This window comes from Oncorhynchus mykiss, chromosome 19 (genome assembly GCF_013265735.2).
Source record: "Oncorhynchus mykiss isolate Arlee chromosome 19, USDA_OmykA_1.1, whole genome shotgun sequence".
NCBI lineage: Eukaryota > Metazoa > Chordata > Actinopteri > Salmoniformes > Salmonidae > Oncorhynchus > Oncorhynchus mykiss.
The window spans coordinates 38,402,134-38,425,916 of NC_048583.1; the positions used below are offsets into that span (position 1 = coordinate 38,402,134).

At 41.7% G+C, this 23,783-nt stretch overlaps 2 protein-coding genes across 9 annotated transcripts in view; one reads left to right on the forward strand and one right to left on the reverse strand.

The window, feature by feature from the left end:
• The window catches only part of LOC110497775 (decaprenyl-diphosphate synthase subunit 2), a 57,554-nt gene extending 35,383 nt beyond the window's left edge, over window positions 1-22,171 (reverse strand). Inside the window, exons 1-2 of one of the 2 annotated variants that reach the window (XM_021574135.2) lie at window positions 22,022-22,171; window positions 7,247-7,384 (exon numbers count right to left, since the gene is read on the reverse strand). In XM_021574135.2, coding sequence (XP_021429810.1) covers window positions 7,247-7,384; window positions 22,022-22,083 — 200 coding nt within the window. In that variant the 5' untranslated portion in view covers window positions 22,084-22,171. Of the gene's footprint in view, window positions 1-7,246; window positions 7,385-17,818; window positions 18,485-22,021 lie in introns of those variants that run through there. The other variant, XM_021574134.2, reaches the window with a different exon arrangement.
• Window positions 21,112-23,783, forward strand: part of sobpa (sine oculis binding protein homolog (Drosophila) a) — a 33,475-nt gene continuing 30,803 nt past the window's right edge. For 4 of the 7 annotated variants that reach the window (XM_021574132.2, XM_021574131.2, XM_021574129.2 and 1 more), the window contains exon 1: window positions 21,113-21,448. In XM_021574132.2, the coding sequence (XP_021429807.1) occupies window positions 21,353-21,448 (96 nt within the window). In that variant the 5' untranslated portion in view covers window positions 21,113-21,352. Of the gene's footprint in view, window positions 21,449-23,783 lie in introns of all 7 variants that reach the window. The other 3 variants (XM_021574126.2, XM_021574128.2, XM_021574133.2) reach the window with 2 other exon arrangements.

The following is a 23,783-nucleotide window of genomic DNA, read 5'->3' on the forward strand; positions in this document are numbered from 1 at the left end:
AACATTGAAGGTTGTGCAATGTAACAGGAATATTTAGACTAATGGATGCCACCCCTTACGGTTCCGTATTTCACTGAAAGTGGTAGGCAGCAGCAGGCTCATAAGCATTCATTCAAACAGCACTTTCGTGCGTTTTGCCAGCAGCTCTTCGTTGTGCGTCAAGCATCGCGCTGTTTATGACTTCAAGCCTATCAACTCCTGAGATTAGGCTGGTATAACCAATGTGATATGGCTAGCTAGTTAGTGGGGTGCGCGCTAATAGCGTTTCAAACGTCACTCGCTCTGAGACTTGGAGTGGTTGTTCCCCTTGCTCTGCATAGGTAACGCTGCTTCGAGGGTGGCTGTTGTTGTGTTCCTGGTTCGAGCCCAAGGAGGAGCGAGGAGCGGGACGGAAGCTATACTGTTACACTGGCAATGCTAAAGTGCCTATAAGAACATCCAATAGTCAAAGGTATATGAAATACAAATGATAATGAGAGAAATAGTCCTATAATTCCTATAATAACTACAACCTAAAACTTCTTACCTGGGAATATTGAAGACTCATGTTAAAAGGAACCACCAGCTTTCATATGTTCTCATGTTCTGAGCAAGGAACTTACAGTGCCTTGCGAAAGTATTCGGCCCCCTTGAACTTTGCGACCTTTTGCCACATTTCAGGCTTCAAACATAAAGATATAAAACTGTATATTTTTGTGAAGAATCAACAACAAGTGGGACACAATCATGAAGTGGAACGACATTTATTGGATATTTCAAACGTTTTTAACAAATCAAAAACTGAGAAATTGGGCGTGCAAAATTATTCAGCCCCCTTAAGTTAATACTTTGTAGCGCCACCTTTTGCTGCGATTACAGCTGTAAGTCGCTTGGGGTATGTCTCTATCAGTTTTGCACATCGAGAGACTGAATTATTTTCACATTCCTCCTTGCAAAACAGCTCGAGCTCAGTGAGGTTGGAGGGAGAGCATTTGTGAACAGCAGTTTTCAGTTCTTTCCACAGATTCTCGATTGTATTCAGGTCTGGACTTTGACTTGGCCATTCTAACACCTGGATGTGTTTATTTTTGAACCATTCCATTGTAGATTTTGCTTTATGTTTTGGATCATTGTCTTGTTGGAAGACAAATCTCCGTCCCAGTCTCAGGTCTTTTGCAGACTCCATCAGGTTTTCTTCCAGAATGGTCCTGTATTTGGCTCCATCCATCTTCCCATCAATTTTAACCATCTTCCCTGTCCCTGCTGATGAAAAGCAGGCCCAAACCATGATGCTGCCACCACCATGTTTGACAGTGGGGATGGTGTGTTCAGCTGTGTTGCTTTTACGCCAAACATAACGTTTTGCATTGTTGCCAAAAAGTTCAATTTTGGTTTCATCTGACCAGAGCACCTTCTTCCACATGTCTCCCAGGTGGCTTGTGGCAAACTTTAAACAACACTTTTTATGGATATCTTTAAGAAATGGCTTTCTTCTTGCCACTCTTCCATAAAGGCCAGATTTGTGCAATATACGACTGATTGTTGTCCTATGGACAGAGTCTCCCACCTCAGCTGTAGATCTCTGCAGTTCATCCAGAGTGATCATGGGCCTCTTGGCTGCATCTCTGATCAGTCTTCTCCTTGTATGAGCTGAAAGTTTAGAGGGACGGCCAGGTCTTGGTAGATTTGCAGTGGTCTGATACTCCTTCCATTTCAATATTATCGCTTGCACAGTGCTCCTTGGGATGTTTAAAGCTTGGGAAATCTTTTTGTATCCAAATCCGGCTTTAAACTTCTTCACAACAGTATCTCGGACCTGCCTGGTGTGTTCCTTGTTCTTCATGATGCTCTCTGCGCTTTTAACGGACCTCTGAGACTATCACAGTGCAGGTGCATTTATACGGAGACTTGATTACACACAGGTGGATTGTTTTTATCATCATTAGTCATTTAGGTCAACATTGGATCATTCAGAGATCCTCACTGAACTTCTGGAGAGAGTTTGCTGCACTGAAAGTAAAGGGGCTGAATAATTTTGCACGCCCAATTTTTCAGTTTTTGATTTGTTAAAAATGTTTGAAATATCCAATAAATGTCATTCCACTTCATGATTGTGTCCCACTTGTTGTTGATTCTTCACAAAAAAAAATACAGTTTTATATCTTTATGTTTGAAGCCTGAAATGTGGCAAAAGGTCGCAAAGTTCAAGAGGGCCGAATACTTTCGCAAGGCACTGTAAACGTTAGCTTTCTTACATGGCACATATTGCACTTTTACTTTCTTCTCCAACACTTTGTTTTTGCATTATTTAAACCAAATTGAACATGATTAATTATTTATGATGTATTTTATTAAGTTAAAATAAGGGTTCATTCAGTATTGTTGTAATTGTCATTATTACAAATACATATTTTTTATCATTATTAATTTATATTAAAATTGGCCGATTAATCGGTATCGGCGTTGAAAAATCATAATCGGTCGACCTCTAATAATCTCCTATCACAGCCACTAAACTAACGGTTTTAAAAACACCATTGGCCTCAGGGTGGAATCCCTTAGTGGTTTCCATATATATATATATATATATATATATATAATTATTTTTTATTTTTTTTTGCTACTGATTTAGGAAGGGTGCCTATATCTTTGTAGTGACTGGGTGTATTGATATCATCCAAAGTGAATTAACAACTGCATCATGCTCAAAGGGATATTCAATGTCTGCTTTTTTATTTGTTTTACTCATCTATCAATAGGTGCCCTTCTTTGCGAAACATTGGAAAACCTCCCTGGTTTTTGTGCTTGAATCTGTGCTTGAAATTCACTGTTCAACTGAGGGATCTCACAGATAATTGTATGTGTGGGGTACAGACATGGGATAGTCATTTAAAAATCATGTTAAAAACAATTATTGCACACAGAGTCCATGCAACTTATGTGACTTGTTGACCACAGTTATTTAGGCGTGCCATAACAAAAGGGTTGAATACTTATTGACTCAAGACATTTCATCTTTTCATTTTGTGAAACACATTTCAGCAAAAAAAATATGTTCATCAAATGACAGACAGATGTCAGTCAGTTAATTTGTATTTTTGTAAAAACAATGCATGGCAATTATAATTATGTTAATCATAGAAGGAATGTAGCCAGCTACACTTCCTAATGTTAATCTTCCATTTTAAAGGAGAAACACTTTTTTTTTTTTGTAAAAGCAGGACCATCTGGACTAAAATAATTTGTTATTTAACAAAATAATTCATTAGATTGTAACTTCCCTATAGTAGCCACCAACTGACAGCGAACATACACTCCCCTCTGTATTTATTTGGAAAGTGTAGCTAAAATGTTTAATTTGGCTCTATACTCACTTTGGATTTGAAATCAAATGTTTCATCTGAGGCAACAGTACAGAATGTGACCTTTTATTTGAAGGTATTTTCATACAACTTTGTTTTACCGTTTAGAAATAAAAGCACTTTGTATCTATTAATAATTTAATGTAAATTTATACAATGGAAAATTATACTTATATTTGCATCAAATACACTATTTCCTTGGAAGTTGAGTATTGGTTATATATAGCATGATTACATTACGTGATGAATGATTATCACTGGCAATCAACAGTTAATGTTGCCCAGATTACCCAATATCATGGAATACGTGTGTGAATGTTTATAAAGACAAAAGGCGGACGGACACATGTAATTATTTGATTTTGATGGATGGTTGACATGATAAGAAAATATTGACCTAACTTTTTGTTATCTAAAAAGTGGGTCAACGTTTGATTCACCATAGATTTCTCGAGCGCGTAAAAACTTAGTGTTGTGCCAACAGGATAAAGAACGACTCGCGCCTGTTTAAAAGCCTACTGCGCAATTTATATTCCTTTTTTTTAACACGCCAGCGACACAATTTAAAAGAAACGGTCGTGAGCAGAGTGTTTCTGATCGTGTTGACAATACATTTTTGTCACTCCATTTATTTTGATATGTTACATATGCATTTGTGGATGTCCATTATTCATTTCGTATGATTGATATGTTACGTCCTCCAATTCGCATGATTTGTTACGAATTCCAATGCGTACAATACAGTATGTTACGAATTTGTACGTGCAGTTTCACAATGAAAGCGACGAGCGCACAACTCACAATCACAAAATATTTTAAACCAAGGCTACGATTACAGAGTTCTCCCGCCCGCCTGCCCCTCTAGAAACTACTTTCTCAAAAGAACACACGTTCAAGTTACTCTCTTTACTCGATGCTTTACTCATCCTTTTCTGAACCACTCTACCAATTTGTAGCCTGTGTCCTTTCATCATACTGTACCAGTAAAAACTTGACACTTTCTCATTTCAGGATTTCTTTATTTTTACTATTTTATACATCAAAACTATGAAATAACACATATGGAATCATGTAGTAGCCAAAAGTGTTAAATCAAAATATATTTTATATTTGAGATTCTTCAAAGTTGCCACCCTTTGCCTTTTTATTTGACCTTTATTTTACTAGGCAAGTCAGTTAAGAACAAATTCTTACTTTCAATGACAGCCTAGAAACAGTGGGTTAACTGCCTTGTTCAGGGGCAGAATGACAGATTTGTACCTTGTCAACTCGGGGATTCAATCTTGCAACCTTTCGATTACTAGGCCAACGCTCTAACCACTAGGCTACGCTGCCGCCACAATGACAGCCTTGATGACAGCTTTGCACACACTTGGCATTCTCTCAACCAGCATCATGAGGTAGTCACCTGGAATGCATTTCAATTAACAGTTGTGCCTCATTAAAAATTAATTTGTGGAATTTATTGTTCTTAATCTGTTTGAGCCAATCAGTTGTGTTGTGAAAAGTTAGGGGTGGTATACAGAAGATATGGCTATTTGGTTAACGACCAAGTCTATATTATAGCAAGAACAGCTCAAATAAGCAAAGAGAAATGACCGTTCATCATTACTTTAAGACATGAAGGTCAGTCAATCCAGAACATTTCAAGAACTTTGAAAGTTTCAAGTGCAGTCGCAAAAACCATCAAGCGCTATGATGAAACTCTCTCATGAGGACTGCCATAGGAAAGATCCAGAGTTACCTCTGCTGCAGAGGATATGTTCATATTACAGTCCAAATGAATGCGTCACAGCGTTCAAGTAACAGACACATCTCAACATCAACTGTTCAGAGACTGCGTGAATCAGGCCTTCATGGTCAAATTGCTGCAAAGAAACCACTACTAAAGGACACCAATAAGAAGGGGAGACTTGCTTGGGCCAAGAAACACGAGCAATGGACATTAGACCGGTGGAAATCTGTCCTTTGGTCTAATGAGTCCAAATTTGAGATTTTTGGTTCCAACTGCCATGTCTTTGTGAGACAGAGTAGGTGAACGGATGATCTCCAGGTGGTGTGATAGTAGGTGGTGGTGTGTTGGTGCTTTTCTGGTGGCACTGTCAGTGATTTATTAAGAATTCAAGGCACACTTACCCGCATGGCTTCCACAGCATCTTGCAGAGATACGCCATCCCATCTGGTTTGCACTTAGTGGGACTAACATTTGTTTTTCAACAAGACAATGACAAGCAGCCAACAAGTGCTCAGCATATGTGCGAACACCTTCAAGACTATTGGAAAAGCATTCCTCATGAAGCTGGTTGAGAGAATGCCAAGAGTGTGCAAAGCTGTCATCAAGGCAAAGGGTGGCTACTTTGAAGAAACTCAAATATATTTTGATTTGTTTAACACTTTTAGTTTCCACATGATTCCATGTGTTATTTCATAGTTTGGATGTCTTCACTATTATTCCACAATGTAGAAAATAATAAAAATAAAGAAAAACAAAAACTCTTGAATGAGTAGGTGCTTTTGACTGGTACTGTATTTCTGAACAGCTAAAATAAAATAAAAATTGGTGGTGATTTGAACGAACCTTCCCAAAAATATATATGAAGGCTATTTGTATTTTAACAGATATTGGGGCAAAACTATCAGCGTTTGTGATGTAATCTTTATAGTTATATTGCCAGAGTTGCTGAAAAAAAAACTCTGCCTCCCAATAGCCAATGGTTGCCCATTAAAATCGCTATTGACTCTGTCTTACTTGTTAATATACTTTGTATATAGCTGCATGTAGGCTAACTCCCCTTCTGAAAAAAATACATGAAATCTCTAGACTGCCTGTTGTGTCATGCTTGCGCTCCCCGAGTGGCACAGCGGTCTAAGGCTCTGCATCTGAGTGCTAGAGGTGTCACTACAGACACCCTGGATCGATTCCAGGCAGTTTGGGAGTCCATAGGGCAGCGCACAATTGGCCCAGCGTCGTCCGGGTTTGGCCGGTGTAGGCCGTCATTGTAAATAAGAATTTGTTCTTAACAGACTTGCCTAGTTAAAATAAAAATGTTTGATTTGATCACTGTTACAACAGACAAAGAAATACGTTTCTTCGAACAGGCGGCAGGGGAGTCAGAGTGAGTGAGCACAGCTGAATGGACTGAAGGAAGCGCGCAGCAGATCCTGCACATGCGCAGAAATCTCTTTAGTCCAAAACATCCAGGTTCCAGAAAATCAGGAACCGTAGCCACTCCAAATATTTTATGCATTCAATGTACTGCTAGGTTTTCTCCGCCAGGAAAAAATAAATGGTGTACTATGCATGTATGAACCCTACATTGCCACGTCGAGTCCAAAACATATATTTTTTTAAATACAGTAGTTTCAAGATGCCGTTCATTCTCTTTAATCTGAATAGTTGGTCATGTCAATAGCTGGTGCCTTAATCTTACCAAATGATTAACCATGGACAAGTCAGACTGTAAGCATATTAATTTCAGCCACCCCACAATATCCTCTCCACCCGCCCTGCTCGACAGACTCCCTCACTGATCCTATAGTAGAGGCAGTGCTGCTTGCCAGCTAGGAGAAAAGGGGCCATTCAGACACCCAGCGCATCACCTGCCAAACACAACAGCGACTTCTGGTAACCACCTGGCAAGGTTGTAGAGTGATCTTCACACAGAATTCCCTCTTCTGGGCAACATTCTGTGTATGTGCAGTGTGCTTGTGTGAGTGAGTGTGAGTGAATGTCATCATCAGAAAAAAATACATAAATTGGAGCTGGTGTGTGTGGGTGCTGTCAGATCAGGAGCAATGACAAGCATTTTCCTGTCTTTTCACCAAGTCAGTGGTAATAAAGGAAAGGAGTTAAGGAAAGGAAGATAGAGGAATGTGAAGACAAAGCCCCAGAGAGGCGTGTTTACCTGGGGTAGATGCCACTGACCATGTCCTGGGGGAGGAGGTCTGAGGCTGTGTGCTGGCTGGGACCGGCTGCCTTGGACATCAGTAGGACGACCAGACCCCTCATCTGAAGGTTGTTTCTACTGTCATAGACGAAGCCCCTGAGAAGAGGGACAAGCATCAATTACACATTTATTGTTGGGTAAGGATTTAGAAAATGTGGGAATACACTGTTTCATACACAAATCCATAAAACAGGCAGCCCTTGTGCCAAATCTAGACTTTGAATAAATTGAACATTTGTTCGTTCCCACACATTTAAAGAAATGTCCTTCAGGAGTAAGATTTTTTTTTTTTACATATATTTTCATCATTCAAAAAATCCATTCTGACAAGCAGGGAATTGACTTGGGATGGCAGGCTAAGTAAGCAACCTCTTAACAATGACAAAGAAAATGGCCAGTAATTGTATGGAAATGAGATGTGGTGCAACTATGCTAATGAGACTGTGTGTAGCTTTCACCACCTCTCTCCAGGGGTGCCCCAAAAATCCCTTTATTCCCTCTCACATCATGGCTAAGCAAACAAAATGGCTAATTGCTGCTTCATGGGGGTGACGCATAGAGAAAGGTCAACACACTCATGAAGACAACTGCTTTTCAAGATCATTAATTCAGCTGCATTGCCAAAGGGTATTTGGGCTACATCATTGCAAATAGTGGAGGGGCTTTTTATTCAGTCAAGAGCTCTGCATTAGATAAACATTTTCAGTAGCTGAAATGCCAGACAAACTTTTTTTAATTGCTAGGGGAAAGTGTCTACCTGAGAGCACAGCTATGGGGAGGCGAAGGAAGAACTTGATTTGCCATTTGTGAAAATGTATGTAATTGAATGGACCTTAGAATATTGCTCCACTACTCCATGTTTGTTGGTGGACCCCACTCTTTGATGGAAACAAATATACATCTCACAGAGTAGCTTTAAATAAGCAAGCTTCGATGTCATTTACAAAATAGCCTCCAACACTCTACTCAGCAAATTGGATGTAGTCTATCACAGTGCCATCCATTTTATCACTAAATCCCCATATACTACCCACCACTGCGACCTGTATGCTCTCGTTGGCTGGTCCTCACTACATTGTGGCGGCGGGTAGCCTAGTGGTTAGTGTTGGACTAGTAACCAAAAGGTTGCAAGATCGAATCCCTGAGCTGACAAGGTAAAAATCTGTCATTCTGCCCCTGAACAAGGCAGTTAACCCACTGTTCCTAGGCCGTCATTGAAAATAAGAATTTGTTTTTAACTGACTTGCCTAGTTAAATAAAATAAAAATATCCATCACCAAACCCACTGGCTCCAGGTCATCTATAAGTCTTTGCTAGGTAAAGCCCTGCCTTATCTCATCTCACTGGTCACCATAACAACACCCACCCGTAGCACGTGCTCCAACAGGTATATTTCACTGGTCATCCCCAAAGCCAACACCTACTTTGGCCACCTATCCTTCCAGTTCTCTGCCGCCAATGACTGGAACGAATGGCAAAAGTCACTAAAGCTGGAGTCTTATATCTCCCTCACTAACTTGAAGCATCAGCTGTCAGAGCAGCTTACTGCACCTGTACACAGCCCATCTGTAAATAGCCCACCCAACTACCTCATCCCCCCCCCATCCCTTTTGCACCCCAGTATCTCTACTTGCACATCATCATCTGCATATCTATCACTCCAGTATTAATGCTCATTTGTAATTATTTCGCCACTATGGCCTATTTATTGTCTAACCTCCCTAATTTTACTACATTTGCACACACTGTATATAGATTTTTCTATTGTGTTATTGACTGTACGTTTGGTCGCAGTTGTAAATGAGAATTTGTTCTCAACTGGCCTACCTGGTTAAATAAAGGTTAAATAAAAAAAAGAGACTACTGATTCATTAAAAGACCAAACCATATTGATCAGCTGTGGCACAACATGCAGTTCAAGCAGAGCTGCAAGTCTAGCACTGGTCTTGCCACTCTGGAGATAAAATATCTGTGGTCCCGGGGGAGCGCTTAGACAGAGCACATCTAATCCTGTCCCCAGGGTGCCCCCTGTGCCATGAATCACACTCTCGTTAGAGCCCCGAGTAGACACCGAGCACCGCCCACTCTGCTCGAGCCCAGACACCAGCGTCCACAAGACAGTCTCCCTCCCCCTGACCCAGCCCTGCACCACAGGGAGGGGAGAGAGATGGGGAGAGGGAGCGAGGCAGAGGGGAAGAAAGACACAGACAGAAAATGAAGGGAGAGCAAACGGCAGAGGAAGAAGAGAGAGCGGGAGAGAGAGGTGGAGGAAGAGAGAGACGGGCAGGGAGAGGGGAATGGAGAGAAATAAAAAAAGGGAGATGATAGGAGATATGGTAAGTGCAATAGATAAGCGAGGAAAGTGACACGTCTAATTAGATCTGTTAAATCCAATGGACCCTAACGAAAACCATCACATGAAATAATGTAAGTTCTGGTCTGATACTTTCCAGTGTTCGTAATGGTAACAAAAAGAACAGCATGTAGCCTAGGTGAACCACAACAGATTCAGAGATTGAGTTAATAGTCACATGTACAGGGTTTCAGGTGTGATTGCAGAGTACAGTGAACATTTTAGGCCCGAGCTTCAACATGCAGGACCAAGTGAAATAAAAACAAAAATGATTAAACATTTTTTATGTTTTACTCTAATATACATATTAACAGTGATGAATGTCATTGAGGTGGGAGCAGAGTGAAAGTCAGTTTGGTGGGGGGAGGGGGGGGGGGTGGCTGACTAGGGTTGGCTATTCAGCAGCCTGATGGTAGAAACTATTAGTCAGTCTTCCAGTTTTTGTCATGATGCTCCTGTACTACCCGCGTCTGATCGATTGAAGCGGGGAGAACAGGGCATGGTTTGGGTGGCTGTGATCCCTGATGATCTTCTTGGCCTTCCTGCGACACCTGGTGTTGATGGGGGCGTGTCCAGCCTGGATCCTCCTGAAGTTCACAATCAGCTCCTTGCTGACATTGAGGGAGAGGTTGTTTACCTGGCACCAAGCCGTCAGAGTGCCTACCTCCTCTCTGTAGGCCGCCTCATCGCTGTTGGTAATCAGGCCTACTACTGTCATGTCGTCAGCGAACTTCATGATGGAGTTGGAACTGTGGGAGGCCATGCAGTCGTGGGTATACATGGAGTACAGGAAGCGACTGAGCATGCACCCTTGTGGGGCACCCGTGTTGAGAATGTGTTGAGGAGGTAATGTTGCCTACCTTCACCCCATGGGTGGGGCCCGTCAGGAAGTCCAGGACCTAGTTGCATAGGGAGAAGTTCAGACCCAGGGCTGTGAGCTTTGTAAAGCGCTTATAGGGTACTAAGGTATTGAAGGCTGAGATGTAGTCAATGAACAGCATTCTCACATATGCATTCCTTTTGTCCAGGTGGGTAAGGGCAGTGCAATGACGATTCTGTTGTCCGTGGATCTGTCAAGGCGGTAGGCAAATTGGAGAGGGTTGAGTGCATTGGCAAGAGAGGAGGTGATATGGTCTTTGACTAGCCTCTAGAAGCACTTTATGTAACCAAAAAATATGTATTCAAAGGTAAAAACTGACATTACGAGGGGTGAAATTACACTGGAATTCCTATAGCTTTCAATTAAACAACGGCAACCACACCAAAAATGTCTGCCTATGGCGACTGGCCAAGTCTGCAGCCTGAAGATGACAAATGATTAATATGCATGCCAGTCTCTACACCATGGCAAATCAATCAATCATAATCACCCTCCTGCAAAGGGGGCTGGGATGAGTGCTGGGAGAGAGATGGGTCAATGTCATTTTAATGGGTAGGACTACATGTTAGCCACCATTTATTACAGTGCTCTCTGAATCTTATCTACCGGTCCTCTACCTAGACCTGCACAATTATTCAAATGTATCGCATGTAGGCCTAGTGGCCCATTTTTGGGGTAAAGCAGCAATAACCATTTCTTAAGTGAGTGCACAACCACTGAAGCCTTAAGCACTTAAAAGTAACATTTGGATAAACTCTTAGTGTACAAAAATAGGATTTGACATCTACCTCTAAATATTTCCTGAAACCCTAAATGTGACAAAAAAAGCAGGACAAAACTCAGTCAAAAACAATGGAAGCCACTTGATGAGAAAAGTCAAACTGTGTCAAGGTCTTTTCCTGTTACAAAGTGAAAGTTAATTTTTCCTGCATGGCCACACTAACTCCAGACTTTGGGCAAAGTTAGCTGAGCTGCATTTTTTAGAATGAAAGGAAAGGGAAAACCGAAACACAACTCCACAAGGGTCTGCCTGTCTGCTATTGTGGATATTTTTATCTGCGCCGCGTCTTGGGCAGAGACACAGTAGGAAATAGGAACCAGCCAACCCAAGCTGACAGTGAGGAGTCAGACTGTCAGAGGTCCACTTCACCCCCGCACTACAACACCCAAATGGATTGTCATATCAGATTTAGGTGTATAGGTTATTACACCCTTGAGCTACAGTTACCAACACACTCGTCTGCAATGGCGGGATTGGATTCCAGCACTATCATTCCATGTCCCTTTCCTTATTTCTTACAGTGAGGAGCCATTCATCCCCAATGAAGAGAGATGGCACTGGAGGGTAATCCAACTATAGTGCATTCGGAAAGTATTCAGACCCCTTTATCCACATTTTGTTACGTTACAGACATATTTGAAAATGTAATAAATACGTTTTCCCCCTTCATCAATCCTAAACACAATACCCCATATTGACTAAGAAAACAGGTTTAGACATATTTGCAAATGCATTAAAAATAAAAACAAAAATACCTTATTTACATAAGAATTCAGACAATTTGCTATGAGACTCGAAATTTAGCTCAGGTGCATTCTGTTTCCATTGATCATCCTTGAGATGTTTCTACAACTTGAGTCAACTTGTGGTAAATTAAATTGATTGGACATGATTTGGAAAGGCACACATCTGTCTATATAAAAAGGTCCCACAGTTGAAAAAAATCAAACCAAGAGGTCGAGGGAGTTGTCTGTGGAGCGCCGAGACCGGATTGGGTCGAGGCACAGATCTGGGGAAGGGTTCAAAAACATTTCCGCAGCATTGAAGGTCCCCAAGAACACAGTGGCCTCCATTCTTAAATTGAATACGTTTGGAACCACCAGCTTCTTATAGCTGGCCGCCTGGCCAAACTGAGCAATTGGGGGGAAAGGGCCATGGTCAGGGAGGTGACCAAGAACCCGATGGTTACTCTGACAGAGCTCCAGAGCTCCTCTGTGGAGATGGGAGAACCTTCCAGAAGGACAACCATCACTGCAACACTGCACCAATTAGGCCTTTATAGTAGAGGAGCCAGACGGAAGCCACTCCTCAGTAAAAAGCACGACAGCCCGCTTGGAGTTTGCCAAAAGGCACCTAAGGCCTCGCAGACCATGAGAAACAAGATTCTCCGGTCTGATGAAACCAAGATTGAACTCTTTGGCATGAATGCCAAGTGTCACGTCTAGAGGAAACCTGGCACTATCTCCACGGTGAAGCGTGGTGGCAGCATCATGCTGTGGTGATGTTTTTCAGTGGCAGGGACTGAGAGACTGGTCAGGATCGAGGAAAAGATTAACCAAGCAAAGTACAGAGAGAACCGTGATGGAAACCTGATCCAGAGTGCTCAGGACCTCAGACTGGGGTGAAGGTTCACCTTCCAACAGGACCATGACCCTAAGCACAGTCAAGACAACGCAGGAGTGGCTACGGGTCAAGTCTCTCAATGTCCTTGACCTTGAGTGGCCCAGCCAGAGCCCGGACTTGAACACGATCGAACATCTCTGGAGAGACCCGAAAATAGCTGTGCAGTGACGCTCCACATCCCACCTGACAGCGCTTGAGAGGATCTGCAGAGAAGAATGGGAGAAACTCCCCAAATACAGGTGTGCCAAGCTTGAGGCATCATACCCAAGGAGACTCTAGGCTGTAATCGCTGCCCAAGGTGCTTCAACAATGTCTGAATACTTATGTATAAATTAGCAAACATTTCTAAAAACCTTTTTTGCTTTGTCATTATGGGGTAGTATGTGTAGATTGATGAGGGGGAAATGTAATACATTCTATAATAAGGCTGTAAGTCAAGGGGTCTGAATACTTTCCGAATGCACTCTATCTAGCTGATAGTTGAGAGAGGTAAAAAATAAGATATGCAATACCTTTGTTGAGGGGGTGGGAGGGTGGGAGGGTAAATGCTTAAGGGGTCATTTGGTCAAATTCAGCTATGAGGCTTTGTAATTAATTAATTTGAACTAAGTGATAGGTGTACTACAAAACCAAAGTTTTAACATCTAACAGAGGTCAAATGTTTAGATCAGTTAATGTCACTCTGTCAATGTCACACACTAATTTGGGGTTAATCATTTAACAATCTAAACAGCACAGATTCCATGGGACTTGTCATTTAAATTAAACACATTTAGAGAGATGGAATAATAAAACAAGAAGTTTATTTTGTTTCACCTTTTAGTAGACTACAATTCACTGAAGGAAATTCACCAAAATTGGCTTTCTTTTAGTTGTCATACCGTGATCCACATTGCATCATTGCGTCTTTTTATTATATTTAAATCATCCGTTTGATTTACTGTAGGCTGTTTTTCGAAGCAACTTAGCCAATATGTTTTGTTATGTTTACATTTAATCTCAGGCTATTTTTGGGGCTTTGTTACATTTACTGGATGACACTATTTGTCAGAGGAGGTTACTCTAGTCTACACAACTTTGCAGCCAATACCAGCAGGCACTGTACGAGGAGAATATTTAAATTGCCAGTACAAGCCACAAGGGGGTAGCCACTGTACCCAGCTCACTCCTCCTCAGCTCAGAGAAACAAGAAGACACACCAGCATCTTACTCTGGGAGCAGTAAAAGCAACCATGAAATAAAATAAGAAATTCAAACTTTTCTGATACATAAGGATGGTTAATTATGGGGCTTTGCCTGTGACAACCATCCAGTCAATCACACTTGCTCTCAATACCAGCATCTTTGACACACCTCGCCTATAGCGTAGAAGACAGTTCCACTGCAATTTTTTAGTGTTCCCCTTTAATCAGTGACTGATTTAGACCTGGGACACAAGGTGGCTGCAATTAATTATCAGGTAGTACAGAGAAACAGCAGGCTCTGGACCTTGAAGGGTAAGAATGGAATACCCCTGGTGTAGACTGTACTGAGGCGCCAGAAACAATGGGTTTTCTAATGAAATGTAATTATGATAAATTAAAAGGAATTTTCCACTCAAAATACAACCTAACATGACAGAGTAGGTGCACCAAATATAGGATCATGGATTGGTCCTCTCAGGTTCTCTGCAAGCAAGAATGTTAAATAAAATGATATTTGAACTTACACTCTGCCCGATTGTCCGTAGTGTTGGTCCTTCAGCTGCTCAAAATTTAAACAAAACCATGTAAACACCTGTGAGACTTCGGTTAGTGTGCATGACACACTGCTCAATTAACCCGGAAGTCAGCCGCATCAATGTGCCATAGGAAACACTGTCCAGCTGGCAACCGAGTCAGCTTGCATGCGCCTAGCCCGCCTCAAGGAGTCACTAGAGAGTGATGGGACAAGGAAATCCCGACCTGCCAAACCCTCTCCTAACCCGGACAACGCTGGGCCAATTGTGTGCCGCCTCATGGGTCTCTTGGTCATGTCTGGCTGTGCCACAGCCTGGGATCAACCCGGGTCTGTAGTAACACCTCAAGCACTGTGATGCAGTGCCACTCGGGAGGCCCATAGGCCCACTTTTTGAAGTAGGTTTAATAATACTTTCCTGTGGATATTTTCTCTCAGATTTCGACCAGAGACTGAACACCAACACCACAGACAATTGGCAGAGTAAGTTTAAATATAATTGTATTCAACATTCGTGACAGACAAGGGACGTTTTGCATTTTTCTATGTAAATGTGCATGGCATTGTCTACATAATTCATCACCACATTTCGTAACTAACTGCAGCATTGCCTGGTCCCAGATCTGTTTGCATTCATGTCAACTTCCATGACAAGGAGTGATGGCACACACAGACTGGTACCCAGTAACGCAGCATGGCTTGGGTCACTAAAAGTGAGCTCTAGTGGCCCGACGGCACATGGTGCCAGCTGCGACAGACCTACGTGAAAGAAAGTAGGCCCTTTAGTGCGCCTACATTTTGGGGCATTGTTGTGGTTGTGAACTTGTCAGTTGAGAAGGCAGAAGTTGGTTGAGTCAGCTCTATCAGCAGTTATGCTTAGGAAGATGCGGGGGTGACACTCTAGACCCAAGCTGTTACAGACCTATATCCATCCTGCCCTGCCTTTCTAAAGTCTTCGAAAGCCAAGTTAACAAACGGATCACTGACCATTTCGGTAGCCCCCGTACCTTCTCCGCTGTTCAATCCGGTTTCCGAGCTGGTCACGGGTGCACCTCAGCCACGCACAAGGAACTGCCATCGATAAAAGACAGGACTGTGCAGCTGTCTTCATCGACCTGGCCAAGGCTTTCGACTCTGTCAATCACCGTATTGTTATCGGCAGACAAAACAGCCTTGGTTTCCCAAATGACTGCCTCGCCTGGTTCACCAACTACTTCTCAGACAGAGTTCAGTGTGTCAAATCGGAGGGCCTGTTGTCCGGACCTCTTGCAATCTCTATGGGGGTACCACAGGGTCCAATTCTCGGGCCGACTCTTTTCTCTGTATATATTAACGATGTCGCTCTTGCTGCGGGTGATTCCTTGATCAACCTCTATGCAGACGACACCATTCTGTATACATCTGGCGCTTCTTTGGACACTGTGTTATCAAACCCCCAAACGAGCTTCAATGCCATACAACACTCCTTCCGTGGCCTCCAACTGCTCTTAAACGCTAGTAAAACTAAATGCATGCTCTTCAACCGATCGCTGCCCGCACCCGCCCAGCATCACTACTCTGGATGGTTCTGACTATGCGGACAACTACAAACACCTAGGTGTCTTAGGGCCTCCCGGGTGGCGCAGTGTGCCACCAGAGACTCTGGGTTCAGGCTCTGTCGCAGCCGGGAGGTCCATGGGGCGTTGCACAATTGGCCTAGCATCGTCCGGGTTAGGGAGGGTTTGGCCGGTAGCGATATCCTTGTCTTATCGCGCACTAGCGACTTCTGTGGCAGGTGCAGTGTACGCTGACCAGGTCGCTAGGTGCACAGTGTTTCCTCCGACACATTGGTGCGGCTGGCTTCCGGATTGGATGCGCGCTGTGTTAAGAAGCAGTGCGGCTTGGTTGGGTTGTGTTTTGGAGGACGCATGACTCTCGACCTTTGTCTCTCCCGAGGTACGGGAGTTGTAGCGATGAGACAAGACAGTAACTACTAACAATTGGATACCACGAAATTGGGGAGAAAAAGGGGGTAAAAAAAATTCTAAAAAATAAACACCTATGTGTCTGGCTAGACTGTAAACTCTCCTTCCAGACTCATATTAAACATCTCCAATCCAAAATTAAATCTAGAATCAGCTTCCTATTTCACAACAAAGCTTCCTTCACTCACGCTGCCAAACATACCCTCATACCCTAAAACCGATCCTAGTCTTCGGCGATGTCATATACAAAATAGCCTCCAACACTCTACTCAGAAAACTAGATGCAGTCTATCACAGTGCCAACCGTTTTGTCACCAAAGCCCCATATACCACCCACCACTGCAACCTGTATGCTCTCGCCAGCTGGCCCCCTACATATTCGCCGCTGGCTCCAGGTCATCTATAAGTCTCTGCTAGGTAAAGATCCACCTTATCTCAGCTCACTGGTCACCATTACAACACCCACCCGTAGCACCCACTCCAGCAGGAATATTTCACTGGTCACCCCAAAAGCAAACACCCCATTTGGCCACCTTTCCTTCCAGTTCTCTGCTACCAATGACTGGAAAGATTTGCAAAAAAAAAAAAAAAAAATCACTGAAGTTGGAGACTCACTAACTTTAACAATCAGCTATCTGTGTAGTTTACCGATCGATGCAGCTGTACACAGCCCATCTGTAAATAGCCCATCCAACTACCTACCTAATCCCCATATTGTTTTATTTACTTTTTGCACACCAGTATTGCCAGCATTTCTACTTGCACATCTATCACTCCAGTGTTAACTTGTTGAATTGTAATTACTTCGCTACTATGGCCTATTTATTGCCTTACCTCCTTATGAGATTTGCACACACTGTATATAGACTTCTCTATTGTGTTATTGACTGTACGTTTGTTTATTCCATGTGTAACTCTGTGTTGTTGTTTGTGTCACACTGCTTTGCTTTATCTTGGTCAGGTCGCAGTTGTAAATGAGAACTTGTTCTCAACTGGCCTACCTGGTTAAATAAAGGTGAAATAAATAAAAAATAAAAAAAAGCTGATGATTGACGTCATAGCCATGACAGGTACATAAAATCAGGTCTTCTAAAACTACAGGCAATATAGAGTTGCATTGTGTATAATGAAATTGTGTATTGGAAGATTTTACATTTGCATTACAAACATGATGTAATGTATGCAATACTAGATGATCGTGTGTAAACCATACCTTGCAGTGTTGAGTAACGGGTGTTTTGTTCCAACCAGTTTCCTCACGTGCATTGCTACATTACTTAGTTCATCACTCAGCAAGCAGCGTAGGCTCATAAAAGAAGTCGGATAACCCACGATTTTCTCTGCATCCGAGACCACTTTATTCCAATTAGAAGGCGTTGTGTTGGAGAAAAGACTTATGTTCCTCTGTCCACGGTTTAGCAAAACAATGCACGAGAGCCGAGACCAAATTACTGTCATCTTTACAGCTGAAGGTCTTTTACTAATTCAAGTTTAAACAAATATCAAGCAACCCCTTGAGAGGTCTATATCCAAGCTTGACACAAGCTAGTATATATAGCTAAGTCGATTAAATAAATAAACTAAACGGTGACAGGAAAATTACATTAACCGATTAAATTAGATATGTAACTTAACTAGCTATCCATCCATATTTACATAATCTAATGTTATTATGATGGATATCATCCTCGCTGTCGACAGTCACATTAACTAAAATAAGTATTATGCATAGTGTTATCACCCTACTTAATTTAATACTTATACCCTTTGATGTATCCTATAAAATGTCCAGTAAATATACCGTAACACGCGACCTAAAATGTTAAACATTGACACAGGAGGCCGCCATCTTGACGAAACGCAATACGGTATGTCGCAAAAACGTTACAACAGTTATTGATTGATGTGCCCTGGGCTGCGCTCAGTGCGAAAAAATGTTTCCACTAGATAGCACATCCACGATTAGCTATATCGTAAATAAATGTATGTATGAGAACAAACATTTGCTTTATGGTCTTAATTTAATATTATTTTAGGCATACGCTTAGCGTTGTGGTTAATGTTAGGGATAGGTTTAAAAACAGGTTTTAAGAAGATACATTGTAGAAATGGGTGGTGTTTGGCCTTTGAATAAGGCACTGATATCTTCAAGCCACACCCGCGACACCCACCTAACGGAGAAACCTACCTCAAAATCTGTTCGAGAACGTTGAAGAATGTTTTTGGGGAAACGCGTCATTCAGTACAAACCGTCACGCAATTTAGCAAAAAAATATTAGGCTTGACAAAACAAAACATAAAACATTGTTTAATTTTACTAACTGAGAAGGATCCAACATTCGGTGAAATAAAAAACATGCTTTTTTTTCTTCAGATTTTGGATATCCTTCAGAAGAAGTGTATTTGATATAATATGATTATTGAAAAGTCATTTAGAATAACTAAGCTGACATGATACCACCATGTAGGCTAGAATTTGTCCATTTGTGTTTGTGTCTGGTGCGCTCCTGCTGCTGTTACATTTGTATCAGCGGCGAGCTAAGTCGATATATTATAGCCTATCAAATTGCTTAGCCCTATTTGGGTCGTTCCACCAATTGGTGACTTTTCAACAACAAAAAACGTTGATTTCACCTCATTTTAACATTCTGTCATACAGAACACATGTTCAACTTAATAAAAAACACGTTTTCACATCTCAAGAGAAACAAAATACTTGTGCCTATTAAGTGCCAAATAAGGGTTTACGATTTAATCTAAAATCAGCCATAAATCCTCTTGTGACATGGGGAATGGAAGCTTGTTGTGTGCAACAGGGAAGGGCAATTGTAAGCAACAAAAAAAATGAAATTGGCAAAACATTTCAAGTTAGGCCTATGCTCAACCAGCTCAGTTTTCAACTATTTTTCTGGTTCTCCTAAATATTGTTTGGTGCTCCTAACTTTTAAAAGTTGGGAGCACCAGTGTACTACCAAAAGTTTGCCTAATTAAAGGTAGACTCCGCGAAATGACGTTGCCACGAGAAGCACCGCAGATATTGAGATGAGCGAGACGCAAGACTTGGCTCTTTCACAGTCACACACAGTATCTGCACATGTGCACGAGTTCGCTACATGTTGTTGGCAGCATGGTAGCCAGGGCACCAAAACAGGGGAGAAGTTGTAGCTTCGCGCTTCAATGCTGTTAGTTGTTGCGGAAATTGACCCACTATGCTGTTTACTTTTTACATCTAAGTCATACTCTATAAGAGTGGGATCTTCACCATGGGTCACATTTGTAAATTCACTCATATTCAGGGAACTTTGGCTGCATTTATACAGGCAGCACAATTCTGATATTTTGGCCAATTATTGGCAAAAGAGCTGATCTGATTGGACAAAACATCAATTAGAATTGGGCTGCCTGTGTAAATGCAGCCTTAGAGCATCTTTAGCTGTGTTTACACAGACATCCCAATTCCAATCTACTGTCCAATCTGATACCTCAAAAGACAAAATTGTTGGAAAAAAGAGCAGAATTGGGCTGCCTGTGTAAATGCAGCCGTTGAGCATGGACTCCAGGAAAAAAATATACATCTGTTAAATATGACTGTTAATTTCATTAAATATGTGTTTACTTTAATTAAATATTTTGATAACACTTTATACCAAGTTGCTCATATAAGCCTACCTGTGTAATAACACAACTACCAATTGCAGATGTCTGGAGGGTCTGGTTGAGTGGAAGGAGCTGTGCTACATTACATTTTGTGTTGACTATTCTACAGGAAAAACATAATTATTATGTTTCAATTCATGTAACAAAATCGAACTGCAGGCTGTGTGTGTGTCTGTCTGTCTGTTTGCACATGCATATGCGGGACAATGCACTCATTGAGTTACACTATCTGCTTTTGAACAGAGACTAGACAGGGATATTATTTCAAGGACATTTTCTTTTAGAACAAGGAGCTCCCATTTTTGGGACTCCTCTGTGGATTAATGATGATGCCTCTCCTTTCCTTCATCTGCATTGAGGTTAGTATTATAGCCTACCAGGAAGGAAGGAAGCCACCTTACAGTAGATACACCCTGTGGAAAGTCATGGAGCTAATATGTTAAGTAGGAGGGCATCTGCCTCTTCTCACCATAAAATTGTGCAAGTGTGTTAGAGCTTTGCCTTTGTTGCAACTGAGTTCTACCTAAACTCCTTGGTTCTATCACACGGAAGAGGTCAAGAACTTGCCTGGGACCACCTGTCAGAGGCTTGAACAATTTCTATTGTAAATCTGTAATGGCTACAGATAACCAACAACTGTACCGCAGTGGCAGACAGGATAGGGCGCAAATATCTTCATGAAGTGGGAGAGCCTACCAGACAGACTAGGTTGTAAGATTGCATGTGTGAGGTGAGGAGGGCCCAAAGTTAAAACGTTACGGAAAATCGAGAGGAAATAGCCCACCTCTGATCAACAGCGTCATATTATGTTACAGGGGACGCTCCTCCCCCTGTCTAGATTTTTTTTCTCACTCAACCTCTCATTTGATTCAGAGGCAGCTCACACACACCAACTTGCACACAGACCGTGGAAAAATAGGGGCAGAAGATGGCTGACTTAACAGGGCAACGCAAGCCCTCAACGGCATCATCAACTTCACCCGGGCTGTTCCCCAGCTTGACATTAGCCTTTGGGCAACTTTAAAGCGGCCCCGCCTCGCACTTGTCCACTCTACCCCAATCGCAAATATTGACAGAGCTATTATAAAAAATGGCAGAGATGGAAAAAGAGGGCAGACCCCCCGAAAATAAAAGAAGCAGAAAACCGGCTCACCCCGTGAAAAGGGAAATCAACGAAGAAATGAAGGTAAGTGATCGACATTGGACCACTTGGTTGTGATTACGCATGGAAACAGAGCACTCATTAAAACGCGTGATATATGTGGATGCGTAAAGCGAGCATCCTCTCACATTTTAGAGCAGACCTGATTCATTGATGCAATTTATTGGATGAATAGCGAATAAGTTCAATGTCATATACATTTTTGGGAATTAATTAAACCCATTCATAGTCCACAGCAGGTTGAATAAAAATGGATAGGGTAGAATGTCTTGCCATGCGTTATAATACAGCCTAGGCTACACCGTCTTTGTTGTTCCACATAGGCCTACCAGTAGCCCACATTTACTTTTTGGCAATGAATGGGAAAACATATTCTGGAGAATTAGGACCCCATTATAGTAATTTGTGTGGTTTTCCTTGGCCCACATGGTTCCATTGAAGTAAATGGTAAATCCAGTGCGTCAGTCAAGGCGTCAACAGTGCCACTATACTATTACTACCGCTACTCCCGCAGAAACAACACTGAGCGTAGCCTACGCATTTAAAATAAAACATCGCGGGGAGACTATCTTGATCAATGAAAGGAAATTGACTTACTGCAAATTATTAACGCTAGACATCGTCTCTAGACGGCATCGTGAACTCAAGCCAAACGACATCTGTCCTTTCCAGCTGTGGACGAGCCGAAGCGCTAGAGGTGTGCTTCCAGATGTGTGTCTACAGACGCCGGACAAGATCACATTGTTTATCGTGCGTTATACTGTTCTGCATACATTATAAGCCTACCTAATGGTACACTTATGCATGCCATGTATTGATCTAAATATTTAACAGTAAGATAGATTTTCATGCTGTGATGGAATTGTCGTACATTGTGGGAAAAAACGTGAAGAGGGCATGGCATGCAGGGAACCTATCGCTGCTTTGTCTCAGGGTTTCATCATGTGTTCATTGTTTGTACACATTCTATGCCTGGGTTGAGAAAAATAATTTCCAATACAGAATAATTCCCAACGCATATTCAGATATAGGCTTATTGTTAGAGTGTGGGTTTTATTTTGTATATATTGATTTAGAGGAATTATGAACAAAGATTGTCAGAAAAGCCTACAGACGTTTTGGTGTGCATCATGTCTCTTCTCGTCTAAGAGGTGTGTGTACTGGGTTTCAGAGAAACACCCCTTTTTCTCTTGCTGTGAATTGTGTGGAGGCATGCTACATACAATATTTGGATTTGAATATTGGTCTCATGCGTGCTACATTCATCCCTATTGCATTTAAGATGCCATATTTATTTATTGATTCATTTTAATTTCTACAAAATGAGTGGCATATCAACGTAAATTACGTGAGAACAACGTCAATTCAACTGTTGTGTGCCCAGTGGGAGACAATGGACCAACAAGCATTCTAAATGGGAATTATTTTGACAAGCACATAATGGTATTCTGTGGATTTGATTTTGTTTCTTTGTCTCCATCAATCAAATTATGAAATGCTGTCCAAGTGTTTAATTAATTTCATAGTGTCAGACAGACAAAGTTGTCTGCACTGTTGGGAAAATGACTCAATCGTCATATTCATTCTCTGAAGTGACTGACTTACATCAGTTGTAAAAAAACTACTCAGAGCAAAGCTGCCATATCCTTCTGTTCCATCTCCTCATCAATGAGCTTAGTTTAAAGCAATTAGCTTAGTTTAAAGTGTGTAAGGTGCCACATCTACAGTATAATTATCAGCATATGTAGAGAATTCTGGATGTCTCCGTACAACCAAATATAAGATTAACTGATTATCCTTCAGCATTGAAGAACACAGTTCCAATTCAGAGCTGATGGTAGCCAGAAAACAGCAAAAGTCTACATCAAGTACAATGTACATCTTTCACTTACTACTGTGAATTCCAGTTCTATGTCAGCCTGGTGCCACATCTACAGTATAATTATCAGCATATGTAGAGAATTCTGGATGTCTCCGTACAACCAAATATAAGATTAACTGATAATCCTTCAACATTGAAGAACACAGTTCCAATTCAGAGCTGATGGTAGCCAGAAAACAGCAAAAATCTACATCAAGTACAATGTACATCTTTCACTTACTACTGTGAATTCCAGTTCTATGTCAGCCTTAACAGATAAGTGATTATCAAGTGGCAATAGAATTAGAGACTGATCCAATAGCATTCCTAGCCCGTTTGTGGCTATAGGATGTCCTGTAGTGTCAACAAGCTGTTCCTGACCATCAAGACTCTTATGGGGCCACAATTACAATTGGCTTTATGCTGACTGAGAGGCAGTAATTCCATCTGGAAAAACAAGGTTTAAACTTTGCACCTGGTACTAAATGAAAGTGTTCA